We start from the raw sequence: 12,519 nt of genomic DNA, 5'->3' as shown, positions 1-12,519 counted from the left end.
TGGTTTCTTGAACATGACTGAGTTCACTATACTCAAATGGCCTCCAGTCACCAGATCTCAGTCGAATAGAGCATCTTTGGGATGTAGTGGAATGCGAGATTTGCATCATGGATGTGCAGCCGACAACTGGAATCAACTGCGTGATGCTTTCATGTCAGTACGGACCAAAATCTCGGAGGAATGTTTGCAGCACCTTGTTGAATCAATGCCACAGAGAATTAAGGCAGTTCTGAAGGCAAAAGTGGTTCCAACTCGGTACTAGCAAGGTGTACCTAAAAAAAGTGGCCAGTGAGTGTATATCTATATGCAATTGACACCAACATTAGAAGTTCACCAAAAACAGAAACAACTCAAGTGACCTTTTGAAAGGACAGTTTAATTCGACATCAAAACGACTCCAAGATATTACATAACATAGGCTGTAACCATATCAAAACCTGCAGGACATTTCCACCCCCCATCGTTTCCTCTAATAAAAGAGCTATAATACAAAATCTCCACTGTGATCCGATACACTGATCCAGTGCGGAGTTGGTAATTTAAACATTAAAACAGAAGAGAGGTCCCAAAAAAGGATGAGATTGGTGTGTGATAAAGTGGTCTTGACATCCTGTTCACTTGTACATGACCAGACCTCTGCAGAGGAACTAACTGAATTAATGAAAACCCTTTCCCATGCAGCACTTTATTTAACATCAACTGACCAGACGGATGCATTCTGCCACACAAATGGGTCGTCCTGAGAGTCTGGACGAAAAGGAGATGCACTATGAAAATGCTAATATTAACCGGTATGTTTTGTTGAGAAGATAGTGAAGTAAAATTGGCTGGACTTTTTCTTTACATTTTGCTAATTATTCTTTCATTTTTAAAATACAAAGAACCCCAATACTCAAAGCAAAGATAATTATAACCACCAAGCATTGTGAGAAACATACAGAAGAAACAAAATTAAATGCTTCTGATTTAAAGTAAAGTGAAAGCAGAAAAATCCGTTCAGGTTTTTTTTTTTAGGGAATGTCTCCGTTAAAATCAAACGTGTTGTGGAAAGGATGTGGAAGCAGTGGAAAGGATCTTATCTTTGAAAATAGGGCACCTCATGTTTGTTAAGAACATTTTTAGCTTCTGTCCATGTTATCCTCCACTCTGCAAACAACAAAAAAATGATGTTTTGTTCAGCAGCAGTATCAGACACTCGCATTCTATGAGAACCTTCTGAGAAGCTTCTAGCGTCGCCTGAAGGCTCTGGAGATTCTCCAGGCATTTGGTTCCTCATAGCGGTTGTAGAGGGGCTCCAACCGCTGCTGTTTCTTCTGCTTGCTGAGGCGTGTGGGATCAGACACTTTGAAGAAAGCTGGAGCGAACTCTACAAGCCACCTCGGGTCAATGGTGGTCACCTCCCTCATGTACTCCTTAGTGGTCAGCACAAGCTCATGGTACACCACCCTGAGGAAAATAAGAGAGTGAAACCAGCTTTAGTACAAGCAACATTGATATCAGTTTGGTGGTTAATACAATAACAATCTCATTTTGGTACATACCATTCTGGTTGGCGATTGAACAATGCGCTGGAGGGGTGGATGTAGACCACCTGCTGGTCTATGAGGGTCCTGTAACCTTCTTGAGGGTCCTTTTTGGCTGCATTCCGGAAGAAACCACTGCATATGGCCTTCTGTACACGCACTGTGGCCTTACCACAAGATACCACATCCAGCTTGTGCCTGAAGACAACATGCAATATTGTATAATTATTAACAATATTTATAATTATAGAGTTCAAAAGCCTGTTCATACCATGGACGATATCTATAGTTACAATATCTAATTCTATGTGAATAGGGAAGTCCAAACCACAACTATAACAATAACAACATAGAGGAACAATATTGTTTGAAGTGGCCGGTTGCATAAACAGCTAAGACTAGTCAATTTAGTTTAAGTTAATCTATTTTTAAGGCTGGTCATAAGTTGATATTGGTGTGAATACTAATATAGTTATCTTTATAGTCATTCTTGGTGTGAACACGTGTTGCATTATGCAAGTAAGCCTGCATGACGTTAGATATTCTCTAGCCCTCACCTGTCCATGATGCCCAGCATCTGTTTGCGGATGTCCTGTGCACGACGGAGAGATCGCGCCTGGATGAAGTTTTCGTAGCACCAGGGGTTGGAAAACTTGTTGTTCTTCCAGGAGTTGTAGACAGCCAACAAAGTCAGGTGGTCCCCCTCAGGCTGGTGAAACTTAGCCTTCTTCTGGTCTGCCAGAGCTTGTTTGTCCTGACATTTAGAGTAAAATCATGCTTAATATCTTCAGGATCAGTCTGCTCGGATACCTCAAACTTTACTTGATGTAACTGTTCTTGGCCACTCATTGACCCTTGATAATAGATCTGGTAATGTGTGTGGGCTAAAGGAGTACCTTTGGTCTGTAGAAGACATTCTGTACTGAGAGCATTGACACAATGGTAAGCATCTCTTCGCTGCAGCCAAGATGGACGGACATGATCAACATCTTACAAAGCATGGGCTCCAGAGGAAACTCGGCCATCTGATAGGAACAGTGACAAGAATCTTAATACTTTATTTTGCATATGCAAATTGAGCAGCTACATACAAAACCTTGTTACGAGCACATTCCCAAATTTAAACAGATGAGATGTACACACTTACTCTACGACCGAGTCGTGTGAGCAGACCTTCATCATCCAACGCTCCCAGAGTGTACAGCTGCTCCATGGCTGTGATGAGTGTCTCCATAGGTGGAGCATCCATGAAATCAAATGACAACAAGTCATTGATGCCCATTGCCTGATTGAAGGAAAATAAAATTTGATCTTAAAATGCATAAAATATAATATTAGAGATACACTGAAAATGTATTATTATTCCGTATTAAGGTCAATTCAAACCGCACCGACAGCGACAGATGTCAACAGACACTGTCGGATCAGTGCGTTACCCGCGTTACCAGAGTCTATTGCCATCTGTCGGATCTTGTTTTCGCATATTGAACATGTTGAATTGGCCATAAAATGCCTGAGAAGTGACATGCTTTAATCTGGTGACTGTTGGCATTGATCTGGCTGTTGGTGAAGTGTCAATTGGCCTTCAGAGATTTATTGGTAAATATTGGATACATAATCATCCTATTTACATGTATTCATTTATCAGACACTTTTATCCAAAGCAATGTAGTTATTTAACTGTGCATGTAATTTTTTTACATTTAGATCATTTTTGTGTCATCTAGCACTCACTTAAAAAGTTATAATTTTCTTTTATCTATGGTATCTATGGTATAAAACACTAATATTTAATTATCTTAATGAATATCCATTCCAATTCCCAATCCATAATATAATTACATAATATAATTCTATGATGCCTAAATTGTAGCATTTAAAATAATTGATTTTTGTGATGTTTTTAAATAATTTTTTTTGATATCGGTCATATAATTATCTTTATCTCCCAAACTTTTATCTGAATCTGTTATAAATTTAATATTTAGTGCATTCCTTAAAAAAAAATAAAACAAGATTGTACCTTAAGAGACAGTACAGTGCTGGCCAAGTTAGTTCTCTGAATCTCAGGTACGTTGGTGGTGAGCATCTCATCTCTGTAGGCGCGTTCTGTGTAGAGTCTGTAGCACTTGCCAGGGCCTGTTCTACCTGCTCTGCCAGCTCGCTGCTTGGCCTGGGCCTACGGACCACACGAATGAGGTTTAGGAGTCAAAGTGTACTTACAACGTATGCTGTGTGTAGTCTGGGTCATTAGAAATGGATGTTACCTGGGAGATGGGGGTAACAACTAGCTGATCAATGCCAGTTTTGGAGTTATAAACCTTCTGCTTGACAAAACCTGGATCCACCACATAGTAGATTCCATCAATTGTCAAAGAAGTCTCTGCAATGTTAGTAGCAATGACCACCTGAGAAAAAAAAACAAAAAACAGCAGAATGTTTGTTAAGGTGTATACAGTGATCTAAATTTTCAGGTAAATTTGATTTAACATGTCAGAGGTGACCAGAGAGAGGAGAAAGCCTGAATGGTACCTTTCTACTTCCAGGTGGTGCTGGGTCAAAGATCCTGGTCTGCATTTCACTGGGCAGGGCAGAGTAGACTGGGAGGATGATCAGCTCTGGGACATCAGGACCGAGAGATTTCATTCGTTCGTACAGGATCTCACAAGCAGTGTCGATCTCCTCCTGACCCGTCAGGAACACCAAGATGTCACCTGTACAGTAAATCATTTCAATTATAGTAAGCTTATTTTCACAGGCATCTACAGGTTCTTCTGAGCACAACTGTGTGCAAAATGTTACCTGGAGGCTCAGTGAGGTGGATCTGCATGACTGTGATAAGGCTGGCATCCAGATAGTCAGTCTCAGGTTCTTTAGTGTACAAAACCTCCACTGGATATGTACGACCAGGGATAGTAAAAATAGGTGCTTCATAAAAGTACTGTGAGAATTTCACAGCATCCAGCGTGGCAGATGTCACAATGAGCTTCATGTCAGTTCGTTTCTGTACAGTCTAAATAACACAAGAACAAGACATTATTACATATGCCCAATAAAGAAATGGTAAAATAGTGAATAGCACCTAAGTTGATCACTTTCTAACATTTTTTCCCCATATAGTCAAATACAAAGCCAATATAGTAAATTTTATTGTATTCATTAATTTTGAACTTGTTTATTGTTCACCTTAAAAAGGTACAAATATTTTAATTATTCTTAATAATAATAGCAACATTTTGTTTTTTATAAATAATATTTAAAATAATATATATATTAATGCTTTTGAAATAAGTTTTATGCTCACAAAGGCTGTATTAATTGATACATTGATACAAATTGATAAATACAGTAAAAACAGCAGTATAGTGAGATATTACAAATTTAAAATAACTTTTCTATTTTAATATGTTTTAAAATGTAATTTATTCCTGTGATGGCAATGCTGAATTCATTCATTCAAGTCTTCAATGATTTCTATTCTCAGGAAACGCAACTATTTTTTTTTTTCAGTATTCTTTGATGAATAGAAAGTTCAAAAGAACAGCATTTATTTGAAAAATTAATTATTTGTAACAATGTTAAAGTCTTCACTGTCACTTTTGATCAATTAATAGATCCTTGCTGATTAAAAGTATTAATTTCTTAAAAACAAAAACCTTTTGGACCCCAAATTTTTGAAAGGCAGTGCATGTTTCTGAACATTGACCTTGACACTCACTGACTCTGTGAACAAAACCTCAATTTGTGAACTGTACCTTCTTGAGCAGGCCAAAGAGCACGTCTGTGTGAATGGTTCTCTCATGGGCCTCATCCAGCATAATGATGGCATACTGGCCCAGATCAGGGTCAATCAGACACTCTCTTAACAGCATACCGTCCGTCATGTACTTAATCACAGTCTCGGGACTTGTGCAGTCCTCAAAACGGATGGTGTAGCCAACCTGCGCGGACACAGAAAGAGATTAGGGCTCGGTTTCAAAAGCTATGGTGAAATGTTAGATCATTGTTGTCTATATCAAGAAAATGAATGTAAGAAAGCATCTACCTCTTGACCTAAACAGCAGCCGTACTCCTCCGACACTCTTTTAGCCACAGACATGGCTGCCACTCTTCTGGGTTGTGTGCACCCGATCTTCCCCCGAGTGGTGTACCCTGCCTCTGCTAGGTACTGAGTGATCTGGGTGGTCTTTCCTGAGCCCGTCTCCCCAATTACAATCAGAATCTGGTTGTCATGGACAGCCTGTAAAAACACATTGGTAAATTTATGAACACAACTAGACTGAAATAAACATATCAGAATGAATATACATTTGGGAAGCCCAAAGCAGATCTCACGGATCAGTATTGGGGGCGATTAAGCTTTTTTTTTTTTTTTAACGGATCAATATCGGCTATCCTAACATCCTTTTTTTCACGTCAGCTGTCATGCAGGTGTCGTGCAGTAGGTGGTGATATGCACCTATAATTGGTTTTGCCAACCGCCATTAAAAGGAAAAGAAGAAGCTCAAATGTGTGTGTGTGTGCAGTGCTAGAACCAATGAGGTCTGAGTGCATCCCATACATATTCAAGCTTCTGTGTTTAGCATATTTGAAGCACACTTCTGTAATGAATCACTCAAAAGTCATTTATTTACGGTTTATTTTATCTGCAATCAGACTATCTGAGACGTCATTGCCATAATGCGTTGCATCTTGCTTCGGACTTGACTGACTGGCATTCCGACACGGGCATCATTGCTCTCTAACCTTAAATCCCCTTATTGTACATTCAAAATTCTACAAGAAGCAGAATTATTGCAATAAAAAAAAGTGGATATTTATTTATATATATATATATATATATATATATATATATATAGAGAGAGAGAGAGAGAGAGAGAGAGAGAGAGAGAGAGAGAGAGAGAATAATAATAATATATAGACCTTTAAATATAACTACTTTAATAAGTAGATTTACTCTGCAGTAGTCCTTTTAAATTTTTTTTATATTTGAGCCCCTGGCCATGAGAAACTCTCGGCACATCCCTGTATACACTCACTGGATTGATTTCGTTAACTTTAATGTACTTGAAGTGTGCACCAGGCACTGGAAAAATACAAGTATCGGATCTGGACTCAGTATCGGCAGATACTCAATATTCAAAGCCTCGGATCGGATCATATACATATTAGACGAAGTCACACCTGAATGAGCTGCTCTTTCAGCTTGTAGATGGGAAGACTCTCTCTTTGTTCGAGGATAGAAAGTTGAGTCTTTTTTCCATAGGAGGCCTTGTTGCCGCCAAAGGCATGTTTCTTCCATTCTGGGATATCGTTGGGCATCATACCTATGCCCCTCATGTTGGCAGCTATCTGCCTGCCGTCAACTGCATGGATGGTGAGCGTGTGAAGACAGGAAAAAGCATTTATTATAGATGCACAAAGATGATAACAGACTTGAGCTCATATAAGGCCAGAGGGCATATGAGCAGCAGAGATAGGCTTTTTATATGCAAGACTGCTTCGATAGCAGACATCAGGAAATCAGATGGCCATCTACGAACTCACTAAACTACGGTATGGACAAATAGGAAGGATGTTTATATGGAGTGATCAGTGTCTTAACTGTGTTCTTTTTTTATTTTTACTACTGGAGGACATGGAGCACAAAACATCCATTTACTCATACAATTTCTACTTCACTATAGAAGTAATCAGACTATTTTCTTTTCTAGTCTTCAATTGCTACTACTATTCCATGCAGTTTAGGAGTTGTAGTGTGTTCTAATTAAAATTCCTCTAGAAGATTCATCTAGAAGAACAAAATTGCAAGGCTACTCATAGAGTTACAGTTGTTTGATGGTCAACAATGAGGTCTTTAAATTAAGTATTTATGCTTATGTATTATTTGAAATATTTTTTATTATATGTAAACTATTTTATTTTACAGTTTTATTGTGTCATTGTTTTTTTTTGTTGGAATAAGTCTGAATGTCTTACCGTCGGGAAGTGGGTCAACCCAGTGTTTATTAAGACCCATAGGAATTGAGTCCATTTCAGCCTCCCGCTGGGCCTGTTTCACCTCCCGTCGCTCTTTGGCCAGAGCGCTCTGCATCATAGCTGCTTGAGAGAGAGATCCGTCGGGGTTCTGACAGAAAACAAAACAAAAAACGGAATATTTAAAATCACAGGTTATATCTACTTCAGTGAAACCAATAACTTTCTTGGCACCAGGCAGCTGTAAAGTGAGAGTACATGAGTTTTGAACTACCTTGACAATCTTGACAGGACTCATATCCATGCTCTGTTTGGTGTGTCCCCGCAGGAATGGAGGCTCCTCTTCTACCAGCTCAATCTCCAAATCCTCATCTGACAGACAAACCACAACACAGACAAAGTTTGAGGTGACTGTTCAGGCAGCTAGAAGTGCCTTATTGTGATAGACTAGCAAAGGAATTAGGAATTTATTTATCTGCAAATGTTGGGTTAAACAAAGGTGAATGCAACTCATACCCTCCTCATCATCTACTTTAGGCAGAATTCCAGTCTCTTCATCAAAGTCTGGGAACTCCTCCTTAGACAACACATTGGCCGCAATCATCTAAGAACAAACAGATCAAGATGTAGATTACAATTTGATCATAATGTTTAAACAGTGGATCAATTCAATTTCACATTAAAGATGGCCACGCACCTGTTTGATTTCCCATTTCTCTGGATCTGAGATCTTGGTCAGTCTTTTGCGTTCCAACGTGTCATCCTCTACTTCTGGAGCATGGCCCAGGTTGAGGTTAGTGGGTCTGTCAGGATTTCTCATAGCCGACTCTTCCTGACCGTCTCCACCCATATTTCTCCTCCTGTTAGGGTTCAGGTCTTCACCAGTGTCCTGGTCAACATCCTTGTAAAAGCAAGACAACCCAAAAAAAATCAGTACACATAAGCACAATAATTAGTCAATAAAAAATTAATTTAAAAAATACAGGTTAAACACATAATGTCTTTTTATAAATGCAAGATATATATCCAAAATTTCTAGTCAAATAATTTATGTATAAAGTAGGATGAAAAAGACTATTAAAAGTGCTTCCATTTAACATTTTTCTGCTTTAACAATATATTTCTATATTGCAATAATTATGATCAAAGCTTGCAATAATTGCTTTGAAATCATTGCATGTTTTTGTATTATCTAAGAACTGTATATTCTGACAAATGGACATAACTTTGACAGTCACCTCTGATAACAGATTACTCTAAATTGTAATGTAGACACATGCATTTTCTGTAAAGCTGCTTTGAAACTATATGCATTGTGAAAAACGCTATAAAAATAAATGTAAATTTAATTGAACTACAATAATAATAATAATAACAACAATAACAATTATTATAAACCAATTTAAACATACATTTATTTTTGTTTAGTTGCCCAGAAATAGACATGTAAAATATAAATTTTTTGTATACAGTGTGATCTAAAAGTCAAGGATGACAAGTAAAAGTCCTTCCATTTTTTTTTATTATTATTAAACACCATCTTTGCATATGAACTTTTGTTAAGTCGACCAAAAATTGCAGAATCTAAAAATGAGTTATTATTGACTTTTCTTTAATCTATAAACAAATCTATAAATTTAATGTACAATCTTAATTTTTAAAAATGCTAATTTTAACTGGTTGTGATTTATTGGTTGTTTAATTGGTGACTTTTGAACTTCAAACCATGCAGACCTGTTCTCTCTCATGACTTCCATAAAGACACCCACTCACCTTCATACTGAGACTTGTTTTGGATCCAGTGAAGGACAACACCTTGATTTTGACCCTTTGACCTTTGCTGACCACATCTGCCACATTTGCCACCCGACCTTCTCTCCTGAGCTCAGAAATATGGACCAAGCCTTCCCAACGTTTCCTTTACGAAAGGAGGATGAGAGAAAAAATAGTTTAAAAGCTAATTCTAAATATTACATTTACAAACTTATCCTACTAAAGAATACATTGTAACGCTTACATCAAATTCAGTAGCCTTAATAGTAAATTTACTGTATCTCAAACATACCTGAGACCTTCCAACTGCACAAAGCAGCCAAACTGCATGATACTGGTGACTTTGCCATTGTAGATATCCCCCACTGATGGCTCCTCCGGTGGGGGCCGGTCCACATGTTTGTCCTTCCACCGGTCTGAGCTTTTGTCTTTGTCTCCCCGTGCGGGACTCCTGGACTTGCTGCGAGAGTGCCAGCGGCTCCTACGCTTCCTTCTGTCCCTCTCATTAGAGCGAGATCTAGAACGAGAGCGATGTCGTCTCCGTCTGTCTCTGTCCCTGTCTCGATCCCTGTCTCTATCTCTATCTCTGCTCCAGCTTCTGCTTCTGCTCCTCCGCTTCTTCTTGCTGCTGTTTTCAGATCTAAGACGGATGATACTTAAGACGTTAAAAGGCGATAATATGAGGCATTGAGGAAATCATTGCAGTATCAACTTCAATGGTATCTATTTTATGTTAGAGCAGGTCCTCACCTGTTTTTACTGCTGCTAGGTTCGGTTCCACTAACACTGGGCATAAACATCTCTAACTCTTTCATGGCATCAGCAGCAACTTTCACGTCATCCTCATCCAGCATAGACTAGTTAGGAGAAAAGATAGTTTATGACCCATAAGTGGCTACTGTTGATTACTGGCAGTCAAGTTTGGAATAATTAAGATTTTTGTTTTTTTTGTCTCTTCTGCTCCCCAAAGCTGAATTTATTTGAACAAAACAAAAACAGTAACACTTTTTTTTTGGACACTGAAGGCTAAAGTAATGGAATAAATATAACATGTTCAAAATATATTCAAATAGATAGCAGCCATTTTAAATTGTAATATTTTAGTATATTTCTGATCGAATAAATGCAGCCTTGGTGAGCATAAAAAGCTGCTTTCAAATTAAATATATATTTAAATAATTACCCTGGGAATGGGATTGTCAGGTCTGCACAGAGCTGGAAACAGCTCTTTCAGCTTGTCCTTTTCACGCTTTGGCTTAGCCTCAGGATAAGAAGCTGTACAATAAAACACACATCATAAAAGTATTATCAGGAGGAGAGATTAAAATATGGCACTGTGTGATGAAATATGATGCATGCAGGCCTGAAGATATTGTTCAAATCAAAATGAACTGGGCTGCATTTCTCAAAAGCATTGCAAGCCTAAGTAGATCGTAAAACTACTGGCACCAATAGTCTACGATCAATTTATCGCACAATGCTTTTGAGAAAAGCAGCCCTCATTCATGTAAATTAAAAGATCCTGAATATTCTTACCTTTACTGGTAGATGTTTTTGGAGGAGGACGCATGGTTTGAATGAGACGAAGCAAATTGCCGACAAGTGAATCCTAAAGGACAGAGATGACGGAGTGGGTTAGATATTCCTAAAACTACAACAATAAAACCACAAGACACAAAATTGAAGGGAAACAAAGATAGAGAATACAAAAACGCTTACTGTGAAATCGGCTCCATTTTTAACCAGCACTGACTTAAAACCATCAAAGGTTGGATTTTTCTCAGCAAGACTGATTACAAACTCAGCTGAAAAACACAACCAGCAGACTGTTATCACAAACTTCTATAGCTGATACACGTAAATTGTAAAGCTGCAGCCAGAGAATATGCGTCTGTTTTTAACATCGGTCAATCTTTATACTAACCAGCCCCTTACCAAAAATGACAACGGTAATCATAGTCTTAGCCAAAATATTAGTTATTACAGTACGTTAATTGTTACCTTTAAAACATATTTCAAATAACTCTATAGTAAGGAAGACGGTTATATTTCCAAAATACACAACAGCAGGCTCTAACACAAGATAAATAGGACCACGTTGCTGACAGTAACCAGCCTTTCTTTTAATTATAAAAGGTCTGATTCTAGATAAAATAAACGTTTAACATAATTAGGGACCTGAATATAATTTAATATCATAACTGTTTATTCCAGGTAAATGACGCACAAGCACTAACTATAACTTACATGTAGAAAGACACTAACCAGCAAACGTTACTTACGAGTTATCTAAAACGTAACACAGTGTCGTGTGTTCTATTTAACTCACCAAGGTCCTTATCGCTGATTCCTAAATGGTTGTCAAGTTCGGTACAAACTTTAGACACCAAAGACAAATATTCGAGCTTTTTAAGCTCATCATCTCCGATCTCTGCCATCTTCAGCAATGTTGTTTTTTCGTTCACCGGAAGAAAGCGCCAACGCTTCCCCCTTGTCCGGTAACTTCAAATTCCGGGTTACATTACAGGCGCCCTCTAACGGTCAAATGAGGAATTGTTGTGAGTGGGGAGCATTTATTTTTCTCTCCAGAGGGGCGGGCCCGCAACAGAGTTCTATGAGGTCCATGGAAACGTTTAGAAAAAAAAAGTGTACAAATGAATAAATAATAATATTAATAATAAACAAGATTAAAATAAGTATCAATTTGATTAAACAAATAAATAAGTAAATAAATACATACAGATGTAATTACAATAAATACATAAATAAATAATACATCTAACAGAACAGTTACTATGATGAGTAGGAAAAACAATAATGTGACAATAATAACCAAAATATTTTAGAATAATATTTCAGACATTTTTAAAATATAATTTTTTGCACAGAATAAATTAGTTCTTTATACAAGAAACTATATTTATGTATCTATCTATCTATCTATCTATCTATCTATCTATATATATATATATATATATATATATATATATATATATATATATATATATATATATATATGGGGGTCACTCTCACGATGACGATCATATTTTGGGGACCTTGACATCTGAGGCCTGTACCATGAGGGTAGTTGAACAAACTCAGGGTTACAGGATTAGTTTAGAGTTGACAAAACCAAACCAATCCAACCAGGCTTTGTTGGTACCATGATGCTGATCATCAACTTTCTCTGCCAACCCAGGCTTTGATCCTGAGTTTAAGAGTTTAAGTGTGACATCAGTAGTGAACA

The 12,519-nt window shown here is 37.7% G+C and overlaps 1 protein-coding gene across 1 annotated transcript; it reads right to left on the bottom strand.

Moving 5' to 3' along the window:
- Nucleotides 1-355: 355 nt before the first annotated feature.
- dhx8 (DEAH (Asp-Glu-Ala-His) box polypeptide 8) lies at nt 356-11,884 on the bottom strand. Its single transcript, XM_077200735.1, has 23 exons — nt 11,602-11,884; nt 10,992-11,077; nt 10,809-10,881; nt 10,456-10,547; nt 10,023-10,129; nt 9,565-9,912; nt 9,273-9,417; nt 8,197-8,400; nt 8,016-8,103; nt 7,774-7,871; nt 7,503-7,650; nt 6,708-6,889; nt 5,569-5,763; nt 5,279-5,464; nt 4,326-4,536; nt 4,056-4,237; nt 3,791-3,931; nt 3,547-3,702; nt 2,671-2,808; nt 2,420-2,548; nt 2,081-2,277; nt 1,542-1,721; nt 356-1,446 (listed from the first exon to the last, which is right to left on the bottom strand). Exons 1-23 carry the CDS (start codon nt 11,708-11,710, stop codon nt 1,227-1,229), a joined length of 3,615 nt encoding a protein of 1,204 aa, XP_077056850.1. The 5' UTR covers nt 11,711-11,884; the 3' UTR covers nt 356-1,226.
- Nucleotides 11,885-12,519: the final 635 nt, after the last annotated feature.

This window comes from Siphateles boraxobius, unplaced genomic scaffold (genome assembly GCF_051911475.1).
Source record: "Siphateles boraxobius isolate OS27281-9 unplaced genomic scaffold, OSU_SipBor_1 46, whole genome shotgun sequence".
NCBI lineage: Eukaryota > Metazoa > Chordata > Actinopteri > Cypriniformes > Leuciscidae > Siphateles > Siphateles boraxobius.
Note: the sequence above shows the minus strand (reverse complement) of the source record. Positions and strands in the feature narration are given on the sequence as shown.

Coding starts and splice junctions, on each gene's coding strand:
- dhx8 (XM_077200735.1), bottom strand. CDS start 11,710: ATGGCAGAGATCGGAGATGATGAGCTTAAAAAGCTCGAATATTTGTCT. Junction 10,130..10,455: donor CTGACAATCCCATTCCCAGG/GTAATTATTTAA, acceptor TCTCCTAACTAG/TCTATGCTGGATGAGGATGA. Junction 1,722..2,080: donor ATGCTGGGCATCATGGACAG/GTGAGGGCTAGA, acceptor TGTTGTCTTCAG/GCACAAGCTGGATGTGGTAT.